Source organism: Fusarium mangiferae (genome assembly GCF_900044065.1).
Source record: "Fusarium mangiferae strain MRC7560 genome assembly, contig: FMAN_scaffold007, whole genome shotgun sequence".
NCBI lineage: Eukaryota > Fungi > Ascomycota > Sordariomycetes > Hypocreales > Nectriaceae > Fusarium > Fusarium mangiferae.
Genome location: NW_024573927.1, coordinates 1,526,197 through 1,549,769, shown reverse-complemented (window position 1 = coordinate 1,549,769; position 23,573 = coordinate 1,526,197). Strand labels below are relative to the sequence as shown.

The window sequence follows — 23,573 nt, the reverse complement described above, 5'->3', positions numbered from 1 at the left end:
GTTCGATTGATAGTTAAAGCTTATGATATCTCAACGAGATATATCAAGCCAAGTGAGTCGAGGTTCGAACAAAACAATGCTATAGGACAGCTGTCTGAGACTCGTATCGTAGTGATTCTTGTAGACCCTCGGCAGACTCGAGGCGTCTGGCGCATTGTCAGACAGAAGAAATCAGTTAGTTCCTCGCCTTCATTGCCGTGGGTAAAGTGGTAACCCCAACAGCCCTCGGTTCGGGGATCGTTATCGTAAGAGCAGTTCAAGCCAAGTAAAGCCGAGCGCGAGTACTTTTCGCAAGCTTGATCGGGTCGTACATCGAGGTATCTAGTTCCTGAAATAGGGAGAGGTTAGTTCAAAGGTGTTGACGACATCCACCCGCCTTGATACTCAACGGAAACAGGGTACTGAGTGCGACGTAAAGCACTCGCCGATTCGCCCAGGGCCCATAAGATGACATGGAGCCCGCATTCTGCCTTGTGCACTCTCAGCTAGTTGAAAACGCCCTTGTAGCTACCTGGCACATTATGATTGCGCAAATGCGCTCGGATAGGAGACAAAGGGTTGCCATCCTTGGCGAGTGTGAGCTCTGCGCAGATGCGCAAGATTGGTAGAAATTAAGATCTGCTCGTTGGTCACATATATTTTGACCGGTAGATCTGGTGCTTTCTAGGGAGGCTAAACGGCGAGTGAGGGGAAGCTAGCTTTGTGTAACATTGCAAGCCCGAGAGGGCTGTTTGCTACCCTTTCTAAGGCATGAGGCAGCAGCCGCATCACATTAACTCGGAAACATTAAAACTAGATATTTTACTATATGGGCCACTCGATTACAATGAAACGAGGGAAACCCGGTGCCTAGAATGAATATTCTCCCCGGTGGTGACCAGACGAGAAAGAGACAACTCAACGCTGACACGGATCGTTTGACCAGTGTCTGGCAGCAAATCGTTCTTCCTCATGCCCAACCCGATTTCCGAATGTTCTATAGAACCTTAAAAGTGGACGGCGGAAATAACTGTAAAGTCAATGCGTACTATGGCAATCAGCTGTTTCTCAACTCTGATTCTTTTCAAAATGCAGCGGCTCGGCGCGCTATCTATGGCATGCCTAAACACCCGATTCCCTCCTTCAGGATCGAGCTGAGATGTGCTAATGCGGCAAATAGCCTGGATTAGATCAAATGCTCATGTCGTGTGTTATGAAAAGGGGGAGCAACCTTAAGACAATTACTAGTGCTTTGAATACAAGGTACAAATGCCATGCTTATGATACCTCTACTTTTGGTATATCTATCTACATTTTGTATCTATCAGAGGTCTGGATAGATAGATAGATGACCCACATAGACCTTTGATTGATATCTAGATATAAACCTATGTAGATCTACTTCTATGTTTTGTCTATATTGGTAGATAGATTCGCCAGTCTGATTCTGAGTGATGAAGAAGTCTCCCAAAGGCCTTCCGAGCGGCCGAGTCTTGGTCTCACCACATACGAAGCATGTCTTTGCAACTCTTTCTTCCAGGGACTCATATCGCCGTAGATGAGTGTATGGTCCCTTTCGCAGGGAGGAGTAAAGAGACTACGCTTGTGAAGAATGAACCTGCCCCCATAGGGTTCAAAGCGATAAAGGCAAAGGGAAATGCAAGCAATCCTAGCAAATACAGCTGCTAAGTATAATGATGAAATAAGTTATGTTGGCCGCGGTTATCAGCTGAGGTCATATACAAGCTATGAGCATCGTTTCCGGCGTGGTCTTTGGCAAGCGCTTCTATGGGGATTCCTCCTCGAAGTATTTCTTACGAATAGCTTCATCTTACCGCTCAAACTGACATCCCCTAACTGGAAACCCTAAAAAACTCTAAGGAATGGAAGGAACGGATATACAAGTCGATTTTCATCGCACATGCACAAGAAAGCCGGGCAAGAAAGAGGAGTCGGTCACGAAAGGAAGAGGACGTGGATGATCTAGAGACACACCAAAAACACTTACAAAGAGATATAAATCACCTCTACAGAAGCGCTGAATCAGCTTGCCTAGCTTGAAAGGGCTTCAAGTAGGGGGAACCCCGGCCATTAAAGAGAAGGAAGGTCATGAACGCAGGTTATCTTTAGCCGTTCGCAGGAAATGCACAGCCCAAGAGGAAGCAGACGACTAAAGTACGGCTGCAAGGTATGTGAGGTAGCGATTTATAACAATTCCACGCCCTGGTACTGTAATCAAAATGTCCCTTGAAAAGTTCGGTGATGCAGTCGCGACAGCTTTCTTCCCCCTCTTCCTTTTTACCCCTGAGGTGGTCTCGGTTACTTCTTCGGTCACGACGAGCGTTCTGCGATGTGCTAGGCCCTATAAAATGGAAGCACTTCCTAGCGAGCCCCCTCTCTCGACATTTAGTTCAAACAGCGCTGAGTGACCGGGAACCGAGGCTTCAGTTTGTGGCACAGTGTGGGTGTCGTTGTTTCAGCCGTGGGAGGCAAAGGGTTCGCTTGCGGGAGGACCCATGGCGTTTCCAGCATGGAATAGCTATGAAATTCTGCTGATGCTCTTGAACTAACGACCGGAACTTTCGGTTCTCCCCACATCGGGAATGTAGCTCCATTTACTGATTGGTACGTGAATGATTGAGAACTTGCATTTGGAGCATGGCTTCTTGCCGCGGCCGAGTCGCTAAAATGACGATGAATGGGTGAGCTCAGCAAATCGAGCACCATTGAAAGATCATCTTGTATAATGTCTAAGTTGTGAGCCAGAAGTGTTATTTGCTGCTGAGACCTGTGGCTGAGAGCTTAATCCAGCCGAGAGAACCTAGAAAGATCATCATCTTTTTGTTTTGCAACATTCTGTAGCTGATCCATTCACAATGCAATTTGCGCTTTTGCCACAGACTTTCGACCATGTTCTCAAGCTGCGTGATGCGATATTTTGTTCTTTGGCGGGCCAGCCTCTAGATATTGCGGTCGGTTTCTCTTTTTCTTTTTCTTTTATTTTTTTTTTTTTTTTGAGCTTAGCCGCTAGGATGGGGGTTGTTAGGCATGATGACTTGCTTCAGTGATGGTATCTAGACAGGAAGCGGAGCTCAACCAAAAGGTAGACAAACCGAAGTCATATTCAGTACCTTGGTAGAGCCTATGGGAACTCCTTACATCCTATGCTTATATATTCTATGCAACTTCATTGGTATTTACCTTCATTTCATACGTTTTCCCAGGGCTCCACGCCTCTACCTCCCTTCCGCATGGAATTTCCGAGATAGATCCTGCCATATCTGAGGGAAGGCTTTCAGCATAGGCTAACTCGTGTGTCGAACCTGACTCGCCATTCACGTTCGATTTGGTTTTTGCGATGCTCGTCAGCTTGATGCCTCGGCTGAATTGGGTCAGTGAGTGCGTTGTCTTGCTTCTGCTGCGCGTCGTGAAAATCGAGCCCGGTATCACCTTGCGGAGTATTGGCCGAAGGAGCGGAAGCGAGGCTGGGCCGTTGTCAGTATCAACATAAGCCATTTAGTATTGCCAAACAAAGATTACCAGAAACGACCGCAAGGTTGACCTCGGCTACAGCCCAAGCTGTATGATCCCCCATTTGCAGATTCACCTCTTTCGATTTTGAATCAAACTTTCGTGACTGTATCAGAACGAAGATCGAGAGAAAGCAGACCCTATCAAGATTTGTCTTTTTTAGTCACAAAAACCACTTGAAATCCACCTGATACACTTACAGTGCGCCAAACATAAAGAGCGAGATGACGGCAACCTTTTGGCCGATAGCGAGCCGTAATTTCGCGACTTCTATAACGGGTAGTGCGAGTATTGCTACATCGAGTATGACATGCGTTAAGATTGTCGAGAAGAAGAAGGTAGCTGCGCCAATCTTGCATTTTGCATCTTTGATCGAGTCATCCCAAAGAGCTTGAATAGGAACACACCGAAGTGTCACCAAAAATAACCTCAGTAGGAACCAAGAGACTGTTAAGACGAGTAGAACTCGAATTGCCAATCGAATTGTGGAAAACTTAAAGATCCGCCAGTAGAACATTAGTATGGCAAGTTTCGCAAAAGCAATCGCGAATGTATAGGTCACGCTGGTACAGAAAACCATTATCCGTGCTTTCTTTATTCGCTCAGCTTCGGACATGGCTTTGGGCCCGTCGGCGATGGGTCGACCTAGTCCAAAGTTGACACTCCCTAGACCATAGGTTAGGAAGCGTCATAGCCGAGAGGCAGGGTCATTCTATACAAATCAGTGTCACTATATTATAGCTCAACGAGCCGAGCTGTACTCGCAGGTTAGCACGCAAGTTCACTGGAATATGAAGTAGACATTGACGTACAAATGCAACCACAGCAAGGAAGTCATCGTGGCTATAACCGGCCTTGGTGATGCGTCTAGCGTAGAGGCGTAAAACTAGGGCGAAAGCGGCAGCTGCTAAAGTTACCGAGACGGCAACATAGATGTCTGGAGTGTAGTCTGGCATTTTTAACCATGACGACACATCGGCCCGCGCTGAGAATATCCTCAGTAAAAACGGAAACCAGTGTGGATCTGCTGGCCTTAAATAGCAAAGCGAGGACAGGGACAGTGGCGTACACACCTCAGATTAGTCCTATGCCCCCCTATCCACAAGGCCGACCAGTACAGTAGAGCCAGAACTGAGAGCATGGGCACGATGGCATTCGCTAGCCAGAACTCTAAATATTCGAACTATCCATTCAGGCACAAGACGATCCGGGGAAATCGAAGGTCAGGTGGGCTTATAAGCTAGCGCTTCGCTAACCCATGGGGTACGTGAGACTACCATGCTCCCGCTCTCTGGCTCATTACGGTCGCCAGCAACATGGGAGGCCATATGCCGCCAATCGAACTAAGGATCAGATGACCGCTAATCGGATTAAAGATTAGACGAACATTTAGGGCTGGAAGAACGAAAGTCCAACGTTCCAGCGAGTCTCTTTCGTCTTCAGCAGCGGGCCGGCCAAGCTCGTAACGTTCGAAAGGTTGAGGACCTGCTTCCTGGGAACGGGATGTCATGAGGTTGAATGTTAGAAGACCCAGTGAAGCGTTTTCTCCTGCCTAGGCTTGTTTCATTCATTCCCTGGGATAACCGTTATTGTAGCTATCACAGTAGCGCTTGTACTTGATCATAAAGCCTTGGAACGCTATTTCAGGCACGAATCGTAGCATTAAGTTAACCCCTGTTTTTAACCCTGACTAAGTGACAGACATCGCATCCCGATTGGGTCGCTACGCACAACGGATAAGAATCTCAGCTTGTGTTTAAACATTTATCCCACAAGCGGATGATCGTATTCAGCTAATTATGCGGCGGCACGTTGTGGCGTTAGACATGGCGCGTTTCCTCTTGACACGTACCAACTCTCCTGCAGAATATGAGCCTTTAATGGGTCCTGCAGCATAGTCCAGGATTTTCGCCTGCCCTGTGACTGTTGATCCCTGATCGCGCTTTATCAGTCAACCCTCACTTATCCTCTAGCCAATCCGTGTCACCCTGGGTTAGTCGTAGCAACCCGCTTATTTGGTGTTGGGAGAAGTGAGTTTCAACACATGTTATTCATGATGATCTACCCTAACGTAACGTATAGGTACTGCAGGGGCGGGCACAAGACGCAAGGCCCCTCGATTCTTCGATAGACTCTAAGCTAATGTAGTAGATTTACCCATCTCGGCTGGATCAAACAAACCTTCCACACAGCACGCTAATAAAACCTGCATATACGAGCAATTTCGTTCGTGTATTGGTTTACACGACTAGCGGGCTTATTTCTGAGCTCGGTATTCGTTATCGCCAGGATGCAACACTCCTTGTTAAGCTTAGCTACCTCAATCAAGCCTAAAACATCCATTCTGTCTACAAAGACCAACACAAGCACTGAAGAATCCTCGCCCAGTACCTCCGGGCCGTCTCCGATGGTAAACCAAGAACTGGCTACATCATCTGGCATCTTGCCAGCCAGCTGGGAGTCTTGGACGTCAATACCTTCATCGATATCTGGATTATTACTTGTTTCAGAGTCACCTCTGACATCAGATTCAATAACTTCTTGAGCTCCGGGACCAATCTCATCTGCAACACTAGAGTGCATTTCTGTTACAGTCCTGGAGTCAACTGCATCTCAATATACGGCTCTAGAGTCCAGTGCTTCCGCGTGAGAGTCGACTACAGCCAATGCCACTCCTGACCCTACCACACCGAATCTTTCCTCGTCAACAATTCCGATACAAATCCCTTCTATTACAGACTGGACTGTTACTGTATTACCACTGCCACGCCGACATCGACCGCGCTAACCACTAGAAAAGGCCGAAGTCCACTTTCAACCTCGATTGATGATCTCTCCACCGCCGCCAGGGAAACCTTTGACTTCGTCATCACTAAACTCGTTGCCGAACAGTTGAATGCGGAACTCGACCCCGAGGATGACTTTGTCAAATCAGTTCAAGTTTAAATATCCAATGATGCCCGAAATCCATCAAGAAGCGAGGTCTACCGCATGCGCTGTCCCGTCGGTCTTACCGAGACACATTCAGTAGCCAAAGGCTTGCGGATCGCTTTGCACAACCTGCTCACAAACTTAACAACTACCTTGCCAGGGGGACGGCAGGGACTACGCTTGCAACCATACGCTCAGGGAAATCCTCAATGTGTTTGAAGACGTCGGAACTGCTCATGAACTTGCCTGTTCTGGGCTGGGGAACCAAGGAAATTTCACTTGCTTGCAAATTAATCTCCACTAGGATGGAGACGATGACTTAGCCGGTGACTACAACGATTGGCGTTGGAATAGCCACCATCACGATTGCCAGACCAGGCGGAGACGTCAAATTCTACTCTAATAGTCCGTATAGCCGGAGACATTTTAGCACTAGAGGTTAGGACAACTCCTGGGCAGCTGTAACATGTTTCTCCCCGCCTGAAAGGTCGGGTAATTGTTACAACACCAGAATCAACGGCCCCAGGTAGACTGACGGGCAGTATCTAAGGTACAGCTATTCCGAACTCGATACTCTCGCTTCAGGAAACGGAGGATACCACTGCCTTGTCCACAATACATAGTATCTGTCGGAAACGGGCCATTCGATCACCCAAGACCCTTACGTTCGATGTGGTTATGTTGCTGCCGTCCGAAACTCCAACAGCATTATCTTTGGCACTCCTACTAGTCACTCCAACCCACCTATGAAGCCCTCTACTGTCAAAAGGACCATATTATGTCTACTCTAGTGCGCTTTCCAGAAGATAATATGTAAGAAACGGCGTTTCATTCACCCCATAGAAGTTTGACAGGCAGCGTGAGGACACCGACCCCGCTTCTACAAGGCCTTCAGGCCTCGCCTCGTCGATAGCACTCCAGGCAGTGAGATAGTGACATTGATTTGGGGGGCAGCTTCCTGTGTCTGTGCCTGAGAGGAGTCGCTAGAGGTTTGTCTCTTTTGCTTATCCATCAACAGCCTTTCATTCGATATACATACTTTATGACTCTCTGGATAAGTTTCTGCAATTTGGCCTTATCTAAATAAGCATAAACAAGCCCATTTCTTGTTTCAATGAGACCTTGGACCCAGAGGCTGTATCTAACTAATGAAACTCAAATTATCATGCACAGGCGTTTTGATCTCTACAACAACCAGTAATCTTCTAGTCAGACTCACCATTTCCGGCTCAGCCGGCACACAAGGCACATTTTTTCGTTCACATTTTTGAAGCTGAATACAGGGTTCATATGATGTGCAACGTCTGATAGGCTAAAGATCTTATCAGCCTCAATCGATGTACCCCAAATTCATGGGCGACTGTTCCAGGCAGATCTAGCGCTGGCGCTATCGAACGCCATGTTGGATTGGAGGGTTACAATCGAGCCGACTAGACCAGCAGCTAAACAGAATCATCTGATGAAGCAGAGTACATTATCAATCGATAGCTAGAGAGTTGTTGGAATACTTTAGAGAAACACAACCCCGATGGACCCGCAACATAGCAGTGAAAGCACCTTTTACTTTATTGCACCATGTCGGACCCTATCACTGCTTCAATACAGATCGGTATCTCAGCCGTAAAAGCCGGCGCAAGTATTGCGACATGGTGGGAACTACGCCAGAGAAACAAACGTGAAGAAGGACAAGGCTCAACCTCGAGTGGAAGCGGCGCTGGTCTTGATGATAACTATTTGGTCTTTGCCTCTTTGGGCCAACGCTTGATGGCACTCGACGTCGTCAACTACGATGCTCTACCGCAGGCCCTCGCTGCTGTCAAGGTTGCGATGGACATTTCAGAGGATGCTCTCACTCACGAGCTCGAGCGTCTTGATCCCATTCTCCAGTATCTCATCGCCTGCGGCTTCATGTTCTGTGCAGCTTGCCACCCCATGCCCATCTACTACGGATATGGCTGCGGAGTTATGAACGCCACAAACTGGAGCAACCCTGAGAACCCTACCATTTGGAATATAGACATCGACCAGGCCATAGCTTATCTGAAGAGTGTCCCGCATCCTTTTCAACTGTTCAAGAAATCACCATCTCGCATTGGACACAGCGTACCGTACTACGAGAAGTATGACAAAAAGGCCTTGAAAGCCGATGCTGCGGCCGTTACAGATGTGTTGAAACAAATTGAGAAGGTCGGATATCCACAGCCACTACCGCCAAATGACAACATTCGCATTAATACATGGAGTATGCCCTTTGCTACCTACGGAGGTTCAGCCATGTATGCCAACGTCGGCCATGACACTTCACTCCTCCTGACTTGGCAGCTTGATCCCGGGCGGTTTCTCTACGCGTGGACTGTCGGTGAGCGTGCTGATCTACGACCCGGAGAAGCAGTTTTGCTGCAGGATGAGCACATTGGGGCGTTGGCATCCTGGCTCGAGGGGTTGAATGGAATCACTTTCAAGGTGCTCTTGGATTCGGACCTTGACTGGTCTAAGCTCAAGCTCAAGTCTTCAACGAAGAAATATTTTATGGCACAATCTGGGAATGAGTACAACATCACAGGTATCCCCGACGTTATTGTACGAAATCCTGACCCAACTGCGCTTTTGGCTGCAAGGCTTGATACGCTCCACATGGTATCAGTATCAGTGCCTTTTACGAAAGCGAAGGAACAAGCTACGACTTCACAAGCACCATCATCTCCTACTCCTAGCTCTCCCGAATCACCAAGGGTATTCAGCTCTCCTCCTATATCGCCACAATCAGAGGCTACCATGTCCCCATGGTCAATGCCAGAAAAAACGGCCCAGACCCAGTTTCACCAAGAGCCAGACGTTCAACCCACGTTACCATGGGTCGACTCTACGCCAATGACACCAATCAGCCCTCATGTTTCTATACCGCACAACGCTACCTCGGATCCATTCACTCCTCTTCCGAAAGGATGGGAGTCCCGACTCACTCCTGATGGGCAGATTTATTACGTCAACCATAGCGACCAAACCACGTCATGGACCAAACCTGTCATTCCTACACTCGCTCCGCTACCGCCTGGTTGGCAGGAAATGCACACACCAGATGGGATACCCTACTATGCCGACCACAATACACAAACGACATCATGGGAACGACCACCGCCTGCTGAGCCAACTCTGCCGACTTATCAGTCCGTTGGTGCGGAGCTTAAATTAGGACAGAGGACTCAATCCGTCAGTGCAAGAAAGTCTGTATCCCTGAGTACAACGAGCACCACGTCCAGCATGCCCTTTTCTGATAAACTCTCATCTGTGAGCATGCAGTCGGAGGCTACAACAATCGTGAGCAATTCTCAGCAAAGTCGCGTCAAGCTGAACAACTACTCCAACCCTTACCCTCAACGACCGCGACAATTGCTCAACCCATATCTATATCCTGCAAAGGGGAAGACGGCATGCTGGGTGTCAGATGTTCCTGTAACACCTGATATCTATCAAAAGCTACCATCTGATCAATATGAGACGTCTTACATCAGGTATACCGCGCTTGCAGGTCAACCTACAGATCTCCAGAAGCTAGAGTATTCTCTCCGCCAAAGAGGTCGCACTGAGCTTGTTATCGGCTTGAATTTGCATAATGAGTCAACTTTCAAGCGCGAGGTCATCAATGCCCAACTGATAAAGTCTCTTGGGAGCATCTTGGAAGTATTACGCACACATTCATTCTCGCGAGAGTTCAATGAAAGATGCAACGGCTCGCCGCTATCTGGCATTGTTGTTTGCATCCTGATTCATCAAGATCGCATGAAAGATATCCCATGGCTGCGCCAGACCGGCATCAGCTTCATGTGGGATATTCCTTCTTCCGTGCCTTTTAGTGACAGTAAGAAGGCTAATGGCCAATTCTACGACGATGCTCACAAAGCCACCCGCAAGATTCTCGGTAAAGAGGTAAAATTGAATCTGAATGAGGTGAGAAGCTCTCCATGTGTATACCGATTCACATAAGTTAATCAAGTATCGCAGTATACGACCACGTTCCACCTACAAGACTGGGAACGGAGTCATGGACTTATGCCTGATGTCGTCTCTGGTGCAGACCCTGTACATGTTGTGCTATGCTCTACCTATCGTTCATGGACGGGGTCTTACGCTGCAGACTCTTTCAAGCATGTTTGCAACTTACTCGATGCCAGATTGTGTATTTCTGTCCCAGGTGGAGCGACTGTGACTGGTGGTTTCCTTGAGAAACAATGGCAGCTTTCGCAATACAGGAAGAAACCAGCCGAGTCAGGGCAAGATGCCCATTGCGAGGAGTATATGGGATGAGTCGATGGGAGGTATTAATCTGTATCACATAAAGACTGGAGGCAGACACCAATCCGAAAAATAATACAAAGTCATAGAGGAAAGGTTGAGGTGACGCAACGGTCAATTGTGATATCATGATGGCGTGCTTCGACGTCTAATCGCTCTCTTGATACATTACATAAAATACAAGGAGACATGAGCACCCGAGAGAAGGGACAGTTATACGATCATCCAACACTATAGTATCTCCAACACATACTCAAAACGAACTGCAGAAGCCAGATACTATGCTCACTCATTGCTTCAGCGTCTTTGACTTCCGACTCAACTTCCATGATGACAGCTTGTTCGACCACTTAGACCCAGAGGAGTCAGATTTACTTCTCGTCGCCAGTGGCGGAACTTCCAACGAGTCTTGTCTCACGTCAGTGGCCTCACCCGGCGCATTGCCCTCAAGTTCAGGCGGTTGAACGTGAAGCTCGACAAGTTTGTTTGCAAGTGAAGGACCAATCTGTGCGGTTGTTCGAGAAGTATTTGACGCCATAGAAACATGTCCTTCTTTTGCGCCGATTTCAGTTGAATCGAGCTCAAGAAGTGGCAGCTGATCAGACTTCTCGTCCGACTTCCGTAATTGCGAATAGTCGACTTCGTCGCCAGGCAGCTCTGAGATAGTAGGCGCAGCATCCATCTCGACGGGCCCTCCTGGCTGTAGGTCGAGACCGACGCTGGAAGGGCTTCGCAAAGAATTGTAGTCGGGAGGGTTACCAAAACGATTGCTATAGATGATCTCTTCGACAGATGATCGCAGTTTGTTGAACTTAAATCCAATGTTGACCTTCTTCAGTGGAATGAGGTGGTCCAGTTCATCGTGAACTTGCTGCTGCAACCGCTTCTCCTTTCCATTAAACGTCGTGATTGTTGTTTTCGAGTAGTACTTGGCTGCATCTTCGATCTGCTTGATAGAAACATATTTTCCGTCATATCTGAACGACCGCTCGAGGATAAGGATCATATCGCACGAGCACTTGAGCAACATCCTCGCTGTAGGAGGAAGTCCCAAAAGACAGCCCGCAGCACCAACAATGATACCAATTCCCATGGTTGGCACCGCAGCACCAATCGAAATGGCACTAACAGCCGCAAACTGTGACAAAGAAACCCGGAGGTACTGCTTAAAGTTGCTCATGACGATGTCCGACATGATCTGCTCGATCTCTGCCGGCGCAGCTTTGGGAAAGCCGAAGCATTGGAGTACATGCTCACAGATGAGGCGTGAGACTGTCGGTGTGCCGACTAAGCCTGTGCAGGGGAGGGGAACGGCGGCAGTGCGGATTGCATGGGTTCCTAGTCTCATACACTCTGTTATCGCTGAGTTGATCTTCTGTTCAACATCAACGACTTGAGCGGCAACACAGAAGAGACGTACGCGTTCGTCGACGATCAGGCCGAGGGTTTGTGAGAGGAGGTCTTTGACACCGGCGTCATCATCTATCACAGTTAGCGCCCACTCAAGAATCTGAAAACAGGATGCTACCGACTTTTTGAAAGACAGCAGAAGCCGTCAGCTTTGTAGTGCTCTATCTGCGAGAGCTGGTTTCTCAATTCGGCGAACTGTTCTTCGGCAACAGCATTGGCCTTCTCTTCCGCGAGTCGCTTGGCTTCTCTGTAGTCGTCTGTCTTCTCCATGAGTTCTTCTAGGTATTGCATTTTTCGATAGCCAGTGAGTTTATCCTTCTTTGTTCCAACTACGAAGACGGGGACTTGATGGGAGTATTGGGCAATAGTGGCAAACGTTCGCTTGTCGGCTTCTTCGATACGTGCAACATCGGCGTCAACGCAGAACCTAAGATCATGTTAGCTTAGTGTACCGTGACAAGGAAGATCAACTCACCAAATGACATGAAGAGCTTCGGCGGGATCCTCCTGGAACGCTCGGTGTCGAAGGAACTTTGCTATCAAGTCAAGCTCAGTATCACTCCCGGCTTGCCAACCTCTTGAGTCATGTATCAAGAGCCCAGGGTGCTTCGGGGACTCGAAGGCGACGTTGATGTCATGAACTCCCTGGTCATATGAGAGAGATTCGTCAGTCATTTCGACGCCAAAGACCTTGTTGATCAATGTCGATTTGCCGACGCCAGTCTTGCCGCACACTAGAATTCGGAAGGCTTTGACGCCGCTTGCTTCGAGCTGCATCCCTTGAAGCCATGGAGCTAGTCCATCTTCTGTGGCAACGAGGTAAGAGTCCTGGAAGTCTGATATTGGCTTCTTGAGGGGTTGGAAATTCTTTAGGTCGTTGTATCGGGGGTATCTATCGAGAATGCAGAATAGGGAGGGGTGAATCATGTTTCCATACGGTCCTAGGTTTGTCAGCTGGGTACAGATTGGCAAACTCGGAGTACCTACCAACGTCACACCATCCTTTCAAACTTCCATCTGCAGCAAACACTTTCCGGCTTGCTGCATGTTTGTAGCAATCCGTGTCAAGCTTGATGGAGTGAGTCTCGACGCCGCCTGCCGACTTCTTTGCATGCATACTCTGAAGATCAAACATACTTGTTCGAAGACCATTGGTGTACTGGAGGCGCCATTCAATTTCTTCCGATCCATCTAGGGGCGGAAGGTTGCCAGCGTACTGCGGGAAGATCAAAGCCATGGGATTATCGCTAGCTTTTGAGTCACCCATATTGTTGACACGGAGGCCAGAGTAGATACTCTCCAGGATCATCCACTGCAGCGGGTATAGTGAAAGGCCGTCGTGAGCTGTCCCGCCGATCATATCTTCGTGTGTACCGAGGAACCATGCTTGGATAAGTGATCTGTGAGTCATGTCCGCATCGTCAGGAATGCTGACCACTTCCGGTGTCTTGTTGGACTTGTTCTCGTTGATGGCAAGCGCTTGTCGAAGAGTTTCGATAGAAGGGTTGAATGAGATGTCGTAGGATGTCTTTGAGTTATGAATGATCGTGTCAAAAAGACCAACAAACGGTATTCGAGGAGGGTCTTGCGCTTCGCTCTTGATCTTCTGCAGTAGCACCGGGCCTCGCTTGAAGTCATCTTCAAGTTGAGCCTTGATCAGGCCAAGAGCTGTATCAAACAGATCATCGAAATTTTGCGTTGTTGGCAGACCCATGCGATGCACGATGCCAGCAGCTGCGCGAACGATGAAGGCTCCGTGTCCAGAACCGTACAGCCAGAGCTCATCTTCTGGCCGCTCAAGTGCAAGACAGATGTCCTTGACAATGGTCTTGGTGAGATTTGTCGAGTCATCACTTGTCGTGCTCCGTGATCGGAACATGTCGCTCAACTTGACAACATTGCTGGGTGCAACATAATACTTGGGAATCTGCGCAACAGAAACTCCATTCGACTCGACTAGCCCATCGTGTATTAATTGGTTGATCCTCTGAATCGTTGAAGGGTTCGTCTCCTCTGCTATCAATCAGCAATGATCCTTGACGCCAAGGCAAATGCTCACTTTTGCTTTCCTGGGCCTCAACTCCGTCTACCAACACCACGAGTCGCTTGATGGGTCTCTTTTCCGACATTTTCGTAACTCAACGTCTACACGCGCGCCTGTATCTGAGAAGAAGGGAATAAAGTTATTATAATGACGCCACATCAACAGAAAAGAGAGGGATTGACCGTGAAATTAAATTGGGCGGGGAAACGGGTGCTTACATCGACATGGGCGCTCCATTGGACTGTTTCGGGCCATAAGCGCGATTTCCAAATGTGTATAAGATAGCTGGGCGTAAGCAAGGCTGCATATCAGCCTTGTAGGATCAGTGGATCTTGAGGTCGGTGAAGCCAGTCAAAGACGCTGGTTAATCAGTAGCGGACCTCCGTTTCCGACGGAGTTGCCTTGGCTGGGGGGCTAAGCCCACCATATTTCCGAACGAGATGGCCTGCTTCGTTGATCTCTTTTGTGGTGTGGTGTAGCCTAGGGCTGAGCATTTGCTGTGTCGTGCATCGCCACGCAAAGAGGGAAGCAGATTGACGACATTGCAGGGGTCATGCCAGGTTTGGCGATACAGCCACATACGTCGATGTTATTTGGGGGCAATCAGCAGAGCCGCATGCTTTGAAATCTCATGTTTCCTGTAACCAATCAATCAGTGTCGATATGGCAAAGGCGCTTAGATATCGAAACGCGACAGTTGAGCAATCGGCGCATCCCCAGAGTCAGGCCAGCGGATAATTACAAAGCACCATGTCAGCTCAGCGCTGCAATGCGCAAAAAAAGTTCGTTTTAATCAACATGAGGATGTTTAACGTAGCATCCTTTTCCAATTATCATCAATACAAAAAGCCATACCGGCCTTGATCCAGACTAGTCTCATCCCAATGCCTCATCCTCCCCAACTCAAAACCATACGAATCCGCAACAACCGAGTTCATGATGACTCTAACATTACGGAGGTCCTCCTCACTATTCTGCACGCAGAACCATGCTATTTGAAGTGGGTAGACCAACAGCAAGGCGTAGCTCGCCGACGCTTGACCACGAAGCGCCCAGTTCGCGAAGCGACAAATCTCCAGGGCCAAGAACTTGTTTTTCGAGTTTTGGTCGATATTGCTTGTAGCTTCCATGTTCTCCGGAAAGAGTGATATACCCAAGTATTCGCAAGGCTGGACAAGACATAAAAGCATGGCGTAGCTGATTGCGAGGGCGACACATTCCATGGGGTCATCCGGAAGAGGCATACCGCTGTTCTCCCTCATGACTGGATCTGTGGTGCATACCCATGGCATGTCCCGGTACCATTCATGCAATTTGTCGATGAGTGACTGTGTCCTGTTTCGCAAAACTTCAACTGCAGCAGGGTTCGTCACACTTGCTTTTCGTATATCGTCATAATCCGCAATGATCCCAGGCGGCTGGGCAAAAATGTCATACAGGATATCGATCTTATCTGGGGCTTCACCTTCCGGGAGGCATCTTGTGCTCTCCCATTGAGGCTGGTCGAGGAAACAATGGCGGCGTTGATGACCAGCGGAGAGGGTCTGCATTCAGTCAGTAACTCCTCGCCAATACCCCCGTGAGGTGACAAGAGCTTACAATGTAGTACCGTGCCGCTTGCAGTATTTGCCTTTCTGCTGGAGATCTCCACGGTTTGGGACCTCGTGCTTGCATCTAGGAGTCTGCGTGAGCAAAAGGTCAAAGTCCCGCCGTCAAAGGACTTACTAATCTTCCTAGGCCATCATAATGTAGGAGCCAAGCCGTCGGTTGAGAGAAGACGACGTTCTCGTACACACAAAGACACATGATGCTCATTAGGGTGCCTATTTCGGTATTTGAGTTGCTGATGTCCGTCCGAAGCTGAGTCAGTGCATGGGAGTACAGCCGTAGCCCTTGTTCACAGGCATTTCTGTCCCGGTTCGTTCTTCCAAAATACATCGCAGCCAACGCCTGGACACATGATTGATGTAGTTCCGAGTGCTGGCTCGTCAGTAGCTCGGAAAGTATTCCTGGACCCAGTCCTGGCCCGCAGCGCAAGTCTTCTGATGATAACTTTGACAAAGTGTAGGGGAAGAACAGAGTATTCTTCTGCGGTATGAGGGTGACGATTTGAGGCTTAGGGTTCTTTGGGCATTTTGTTGAAGCTCTGCCATTGACGAGACGACTGCATTGCGATGTCGCAGATTTCGAAACAGCCTGAGAAGGACAAGCAGTAGTCGAAACGAACCGAGTCCCCTCGTCGACAAACTTTAGTTGACTATGATACCCCGAACATGCAAGACCCGCATTTTTACATCGTTGGCAATGGGGCTGCTGCTCATCTATCAATGGTCAGTTCCATAAAACCACTCAACACCCATCACCGACATACCGCATTTAACCTTGCGCTCAACACAAGTGCCGCACCGCTTTATACGTCTTCCGTGTCGAGTCATGTGGAGACGTGTAACAAATGAAACAGAGGATAAAAGTATTAATAAACAAGAATAGAAAACAGGTTAGATCGGAAACGAAACCACAGAGTCGGGTTCGTAGGGCTGCGAAAGACAAAGCTTGGCTGCAGGATGGGTAAAGGTTGGACGGGGGCAAGGTCTTGAAATACCCCGTAGGGAAAGCGATCAGACGCTAGGACGCCATGCTACGGATGCAGTTAGTTTGGAGGGGACGTGGCTTCTCAAGGCGTGGAGCAGTCAAGGGATTCGCTTGGCGATGTGGAGGTTCTAGAACTGTAGGGGCAGACAGCCATTGACAAATCTCAATTGGTACTCTGTTTCTCAGCTGAATATCGTAGGGTATCCGAGAGTGCCGACATCCCAGTAAAGATCTTGTTCCAGTGTCGATCAACAGCCATATCATCGGGGTAATCAGGACCCTTTATTGCTCTTCAGGGCCTTTTGACAATCAACTAGCCCCAAGGAATATGAGACATTTACGTCACGATACCTGTCACTTACCCTTCTGAGCATGCCGAGCTGGCCTCTGTTAAGGTTTGCTCCATTGAAGGATCGCAGGGGTGTCTCTCTGAAATACCGAATGTGGCTAGATCCATCGTTGGGGGAATATCGGCTGGTCGATGCCGGGACTTGCCTCAGCTTGGTGTCCAAAAAGGTCAATTCGTCTACAGCTTTGGCCCGAACAAAGTAAAAGCGTTGCATCATAAGATTTTAGAACGAGGATCATCATCGAAAGTGTAAATACGAGTTCCTTGGTTCAGACAAATCCACGGTCATGCGGGGAAACGACACTGAGTTGTTCTGATTGGGACGTTGCTGACAAGATGGCCTCAAGCCACAAGCCTCAATCCAGGGCCCAGACATATATAAATAACGATGGCTTCCGGATTCTGAAGATGACAAATTGAGCATACTCAAGGTCTCAAACAGCGTTGAGCATTCCACTCCGAGTCCAATTGAAGCATCATCTGTCAACACCTTATCCAAATTCTGAATTCGCCATGCTTCTCTCCTCGATTAGCCTCGCATGCCTGATCCAAGGGATCCTGGCACAGACTACCATCATTACTGGTGAAAACAACAAGAACTGTCCTGGCGTACTCAACAATCCCTCCGACAACAAAGCGTATTGCTGCGTTGGTGGCAAGCTTGACCTGAGCACATGTCAAGGATGGCCTATCTGCACAGGCAGTTCTTGGGAACCCAAGTCAATGAGCTGCTACACCACGATCCCTGTCTCAGCATCGGACTATGACTCGCGGGTCAAGAGTGCAAGCTCGAGGTACCTGAATGGTGCAGAGGCATCAGCTACCGACGATTCGTCGTCCGCAACTTCAACTGGTGATAGCGCCAAGGATACGGCCACCAAGACAAGTACCGGGGGAAGCGCAGAGCAGACGGCTTCTGAAACCAGTGCTGCGGCGAGTTCTTCCCAGACGGGCAATGACTCGAACATGAAGACAGCGGGTTCGGTCGGTGGGCTTTTGGGCGGTATCATGGCTGTTTGGATGGTCCTGTGAAGTGTTTGAGTCAGCATGAAGTCTGATATATCCGGTATAGCAAGTTTGAGGGGTGCGAAATCAAGTTGTTCTTACAGAGAGCTTGAGAAATTCATAAGAAGTTGTGACAACCGAGCCTCTCCGTTTGTTGAATTTCTCCGACCAGACTATGCAGATACAAGTATCTCGAAGCAGTATCAAATTCCCTGCTTATTTTAAAACTGGTCCAAGGTTTTGCCAGTATATATCCAAGCCTTTTTGATCTGGTGATCTTGAAAAGACTCTTCTTTGTGTTGATGCTGGTTCGTAGTTTGTTACTAAAGTGAAGCCCCGCCGCCTTGTCCTCCTCTCCGGAATCTGTCTTTGGCAAACAACCACGCAGGCACCAATTTGAGCCCCATCCACGATGCCTTCAACCACATACGACCATACCTGCGGTAAAGTACGGGATCCCGTCCGCTCTCCCTTAGTCAAGCCCGCAAGGGGTGGATTAGTAGTTGGGTCGGAGACGACCAGCGAATACCTGCTGTTGTATGTTTTTTGTCTTGTGAACAGAGTGGTAAAGACATGCAACTATACTGTAATTGCATTTTTGGCATGGTTCACTTAAGGCCAATCATTCTTGTTGCAGAATGGTAGTGTCGGCAAGGGATATGTTTATTGTGGTTTCAGAGAAACCACGGTGCTAGCTATAGGATTATAAAAGCTCGATTTTCTTTACAAGACACCATCCTAGAGCATCCACCCGTCCACTGCCAAATCCATCCCGATCCGCATCCATGTTCTTGCCCCTATGAGCGATCTCGCCAATGGCTTACTCCAGCATGCCATTCTCTGTGAACTCGGAGCTCGTAAGGGGTCTCGCCTAGAGTTTGTCCGAGGACTCTGTCCACGACGATGGACCACATGAGCTCGATCTCTCCGGTGTAGCGAGGATCTCCGGGCTGGTCGCTCTTGACCTTGACCCATCGATGGTGGGGCTGAGCGGGAGGCAGATCTTGGTCTCCACGAATGATCCAGACGCGAGCCACAAAGTCTGAATGAGTGCCTTCGAAGAGCTTGCGCTCCGGCTTGTCCGCAACCGGCACAGTCGTTGCGTCACGGATCTCGAGGGCAGAAAGTGGCGAGAACCATACTTCCTTCTTCAGCTGGTAGTAGAGAAAGCCGGCCCAGAAACCGCCGCGGGTCGTCTCGGTCTTGTCGTAACCGTACAGGCCGACCAGGGGCCGAGCTGGAGATTCAAAAGGCACCATAGCACCGCTGTTAGGGCAGAGATACTCGTTAGGACCAGGAGAAGGGAAGGTGGCGCCGTTGTTCCAGACCTCGCCAATGTGCTGTCCAGGAGCAATGTCGTTGGTAGGAGGGTCTCCGGTCACTCGGAAGCGCTCATCGAAGCAAAAGCCCGGAATCCACTAGTCACTTGGGACTTTCTTTGCAACAATGTAGAGCTCCCTAAGGAAGGCTAGTTTGCCGAGGCAGAGGTCGGGAATAAGGCGGTCCTGGTCCGACAACTCATGATCAGGACGACGAGTACGAGGATCATCAGGGTTGGTTCGGCCCTGGAACTTCTGTCGCCATAGCTTTAGAGAGTCTCCAGGATAGTCTGCCCTATCGAACTTTGAGGAACACTGGTGGATGGGCTGGTCGCACCAAACAGAGAGGAGTCTCTCGATGAGAATGTTGTCAGACAAGGGTTGAAAGTGAGGCAGCTTCATGTCCCAAACTCGCAGCATATCGCGGAAAGGGTCGATGGTGAAAGCCTTGCGAGAGGGTGGAAAGATGATAGCGCCTTGCGAGGGATGCCACTCATGCCGATGCGGCTGAGGCTGAACGATCGTGAAAGCCTCGACGAACCGCTTCTCTTTGATTGCATTGTAGATCATGCGGCATGAGAGCTTGAGGTTGAGAAGACTCTGTTCACCGGCAGAAGTGATAGGGCCGTACTTTGTCTTTGCATCGCAGGGAACGGTGAGAGGGCAGATACTGAGAATGAGAAATTCCATGATCATCGACTGCAGCTCTGGAGCGAGATCCAGGAAAGATTTCTTTCCAGGAACCAGCTAAAAAAGAATGTGTTAATATGGTTGGATCGAGTCCAGAGACGAGAGAACTTACTCGTGTGCCTCTGACAGGAGGATCCATGGTGAGACTGTGAGCTGGACACTGAGGGATGGAGGTGAAGAAGGAGGAGATTGGAGAGGAATTTTGGAATACATAGATAAATATTTGAACCACAGAGACTTACCCACAGGAGTGGGCCTTGCTGCAGCCACCATATTCAGTGACGTCCACTTATGCAGCTGCAGAGCTTTCAGGAACGTGCACGAGCAAGTTTCTTATAAACACAATACGAATAGTTGATTCAGAATGTTATAAGCATCTCATGAGCTCTACGAAAGATGATATCTATAGCTTGGCATGATTTGGATTCTCTTTGCTTGTACAGTATTTTTGCCTGCTGGCTGTGTCTGAAGATTGTCGCTAGTGTTAATGAAGCTACGAATGACACTCGATCACTTCGTTTTCTAGGAGCGACATCTCCCTCAGATGATCCCACTAGACCATCTTACAGATAATCTATCTGCAAAGTGAGGATCTGGACATGAGTTGGGGTAGAATGCTACTCCTTGCGCCATTGGAGACATCTCAACAGCTATCGCCTGTAGACCAAGGGCTGTGGACAATGGCATTGGACAAAACACATGTGTATTGGCGTGACTATTGAGGCCATTTACATACTCTGATGAGTTTCCATGGTGCTCCAGACTATGGATAAGTAAAATGTTGTTGACTATGAAAAATCTTATCCCAATGAGATGATGTCGAGCATCACGGCGAGCAAAGTTACTGGAGCCAAGTTCAGGACACCAGGATCTCAGCAGGGGAATCTAGAGGTTGGTTGGGGTCTATCTATTATCCATTCGGGCGAATGGTTTAGTGGTATAATACTCCCTTAGCATGTTCTCAACGAGCGTTATTTGGGAGTGGTCCAGGGTTCGATTCCCTGTTCGTCCAACGTTGGTGGTTTGACTCCACCATTATCCACATCTTTTTTGTCGTTCACCGCTTTGTATACCTAGTACCTACTGGCTGTCATTTTTGCGCGTGTCACCTACCCGGGACAACAACAGAGTGGCAGAGGGATTGGGTGCCAGGCTCTTAATGATTAACGAATTTATTTACGACTAGTTCGGCGTCGAGTGTTTTGCACTCTTCGACCCGTTTCGAGGTCAATTAACTGGTGACCTCCAGCGTGTCATTGAGTTTCACTCACAATTTCACATGTTGTCCATTCATCTCAAGCGCATTTACAGTTGGCGGGGCATTTCCCTTGACCATTAGCCTTGGACCCCACAGAAGCAGAATCACGAACTTGTCATGGAATTCATCAATGCCAAGCGTGCAAATGTTTCAGCAGCACGAATTGACGGAGCAATTGTCTTAAATATGCAGTGCAGCCCCAAGGAACGAAGATAATACCAATGCCCTGCAGTCTCAGCCCCCGCTGAAATTGATTGCTACGTGACCCACAAAAGGGACAGCTGTTCTCATTCGTCAAATTTCAGGGGGGGCCTTGCACCTTGCACAAGCCAGGCTGTCACTAATCATCTTTGGTCCTCTCCCGCTTCTCCAGATCAGTCAGATCCAATACATACACACACCAACATCCACCTCCATCAGCCTTGTCCCTGTCCCCGCCTCACTTTTCCATTCACTCGTTTGTCCCTCTCTCTCATGACTACGTAATAAGCCCCCTTTCTTTGTCCCCAGGGCCATCGCACCATGGTCCGCGCCCTCAATCTCCGCCTCGCCCTTCAGGCAACAGCTATCAAGGTCTCGGCAAACCTGGTCACCCAGATCATCATTCACTACAGAACACCAGGCGTATCGACTTTTGATGCCCGGCAGGTACTGGAGTTTGCTATCTATGGGTTCATAGGCTCTCAGGTCGGCAACATCATCCAATTCATCCTGGAGGACTGCTTCCCCACTGGCCACGCAATCAGGGCGAACGAGATCCTGCCGCAGGTTCAGGCGGATGCGAAGCAGGTTGAGGAGAAGAAGGACGATGACACGAGAGGAACGACTAGGACATGGTTCAATATCAGCCCGGATCTTATTTGGCGCAACGTTTTGGCGAAGCTGATTCTTGATCAAACAATTGGTCTTGCTATCAGCGGGTCTGTCTTTCTCATCTGCACAAATATCGCACGTGTTTCACACCCCTTCCTCGTTCTGGAAGTAATCCGTAATCGACTTTGGCCACTCATCAAAGCTGGCTGGCATATCTGGCCATTAGTCGCCGTCTGCAACTTCCTATGGGTTCCTGTGCGCTCTCGGGTTTTGGTGGCAGTTTGTGTTGGGTTCGGCTGGAGTATCTTCTTGAGCGTCTTTGCCATGCGGAAAGGACATTGATGGAGGTTAAGACTGGGTATTTTTGGTCTTTGCGTCGTTGAATGGGTGTTTAGAGGAATTCCCCTGCGGAGCACTTTTCTTTGTATCTTGGAGTTAGAATTTTAAGTTATACGGGATTTAAACATCGGCCTTAAGTTGCTGTATTATGAGTTTCGAATCATGAAGACTGTTTCCCTCAAGCCCTCAATAGCAATTAAAGAATAAAATCGCCAGGTTCTCGGGTCTTATCTTAAGCTAACATTGAGACAAGGCTAGTATTGCTGTCTATGGATTGGGTGCCATGGTACTGGCTGAGGAAACACCACGGCGATTGCAGTGCAATATTATCCAAAAGTAAACGCACTTATGAAAACTTCAAAAGCTGCCGACTTGAAACAAACCAGGTGGTTACATGGAGTATTGCTATAAGTTCTACCTGCTTGCGTGTGATATCAAGAAGACAGCGAATATTCAGCTTTTGCAGCTAAGATACGGCCTTCCTTTGGCCTCAAAGACCAGATTATGGTGCATCCTGGTACCGGAAGCCTAACTGATCAAGTGGACCACCTGTGAGACCTGCTCCTTGGGATCAGGGTGACTTGGCCGCGGATACGAGATGCAAATGCTGGATCATGCATGACTTGCTCGAGGTGCATCCTAAGGTGCCAAGTAAAACGAGGTTGTGAGAGGCTAGAAATCGGCTCTGTAAAAACGTTCCAAGGAGGATGGGAAACGTTGTAAATGCCCGAAAGCATTGACATGAGCCTGAATGGTTGGAAGATCAGGCCCGTGGCCCAGCATAGGCCGCGACGGAGTGAAAAACGAGACAATTACTTGGCCACGTACTCACGACATTGTTGAGTAGTCTGTGATCGGAGTAGTTATCCCCTCGAACCTGAAAAAGGGAAAGATGGGATGCAAGGGGAACAGGATACCACTTTAGGCCGGTCTGTCGGCCGAGTACGGAGTAGATGGAAGAAGATCCACACAGTGGTAGATCGCTGAGCCCACGAATTCGAATAATTCGGCGACAAGAAT

The 23,573-nt window shown here is 48.8% G+C and overlaps 7 protein-coding genes and 2 non-coding genes across 9 annotated transcripts; 5 read left to right on the top strand and 4 right to left on the bottom strand.

Annotated features, from left to right (window-relative positions):
- Positions 1 to 3,706: 3,706 nt before the first annotated feature.
- On the bottom strand, positions 3,707 to 4,466 carry FMAN_13675 (uncharacterized protein; the record flags this gene model as incomplete). The annotated part of the gene is made up of 3 exons (XM_041833171.1): positions 3,707 to 4,176; positions 4,229 to 4,265; positions 4,323 to 4,466. 3 exons carry the CDS (start codon positions 4,464 to 4,466, stop codon positions 3,707 to 3,709), a joined length of 651 nt encoding a protein of 216 aa, XP_041683562.1.
- Positions 4,467 to 8,016: 3,550 nt separating this feature from the next.
- On the top strand, positions 8,017 to 10,746 carry FMAN_13674 (uncharacterized protein; the record flags this gene model as incomplete). Its single annotated transcript, XM_041833170.1, has 2 exons — positions 8,017 to 10,389; positions 10,444 to 10,746. The coding sequence occupies 2 exons, from the start codon at positions 8,017 to 8,019 to the stop codon at positions 10,744 to 10,746; spliced, it is 2,676 nt and encodes an 891-aa protein (XP_041683561.1).
- Positions 10,747 to 11,023: 277 nt separating this feature from the next.
- On the bottom strand, positions 11,024 to 14,273 carry FMAN_13673 (uncharacterized protein; the record flags this gene model as incomplete). The annotated part of the gene is made up of 5 exons (XM_041833169.1): positions 11,024 to 12,216; positions 12,267 to 12,571; positions 12,620 to 13,085; positions 13,132 to 14,157; positions 14,204 to 14,273. The coding sequence occupies 5 exons, from the start codon at positions 14,271 to 14,273 to the stop codon at positions 11,024 to 11,026; spliced, it is 3,060 nt and encodes a 1,019-aa protein (XP_041683560.1).
- Positions 14,274 to 15,024: 751 nt separating this feature from the next.
- On the bottom strand, positions 15,025 to 16,623 carry FMAN_13672 (uncharacterized protein; the record flags this gene model as incomplete). Its single annotated transcript, XM_041833168.1, has 4 exons — positions 15,025 to 15,732; positions 15,788 to 15,862; positions 15,914 to 16,509; positions 16,560 to 16,623. 4 exons carry the CDS (start codon positions 16,621 to 16,623, stop codon positions 15,025 to 15,027), a joined length of 1,443 nt encoding a protein of 480 aa, XP_041683559.1.
- Positions 16,624 to 17,642: 1,019 nt separating this feature from the next.
- Positions 17,643 to 18,161, top strand: FMAN_13671 (uncharacterized protein; the record flags this gene model as incomplete). Its single annotated transcript, XM_041833167.1, has 1 exon — positions 17,643 to 18,161. One exon carries the CDS (start codon positions 17,643 to 17,645, stop codon positions 18,159 to 18,161), a length of 519 nt encoding a protein of 172 aa, XP_041683558.1.
- Positions 18,162 to 18,562: 401 nt separating this feature from the next.
- Positions 18,563 to 18,678, top strand: rrna21. Its single transcript, XR_005994011.1, has one exon. It is a non-coding gene; the product is annotated as a ribosomal RNA (ribosomal RNA).
- Positions 18,679 to 18,931: 253 nt separating this feature from the next.
- Positions 18,932 to 20,282, bottom strand: FMAN_13670 (uncharacterized protein; the record flags this gene model as incomplete). The annotated part of the gene is made up of 3 exons (XM_041833166.1): positions 18,932 to 19,506; positions 19,561 to 20,200; positions 20,256 to 20,282. 3 exons carry the CDS (start codon positions 20,280 to 20,282, stop codon positions 18,932 to 18,934), a joined length of 1,242 nt encoding a protein of 413 aa, XP_041683557.1.
- A 781-nt stretch (positions 20,283 to 21,063) lies between these two features.
- Positions 21,064 to 21,155, top strand: tRNA. Its single transcript has 2 exons — positions 21,064 to 21,099; positions 21,120 to 21,155. It is a non-coding gene; the product is annotated as a tRNA-Ala (tRNA).
- A 768-nt stretch (positions 21,156 to 21,923) lies between these two features.
- On the top strand, positions 21,924 to 22,556 carry FMAN_13669 (uncharacterized protein; the record flags this gene model as incomplete). Its single annotated transcript, XM_041833165.1, has 1 exon — positions 21,924 to 22,556. One exon carries the CDS (start codon positions 21,924 to 21,926, stop codon positions 22,554 to 22,556), a length of 633 nt encoding a protein of 210 aa, XP_041683556.1.
- Positions 22,557 to 23,573: the final 1,017 nt, after the last annotated feature.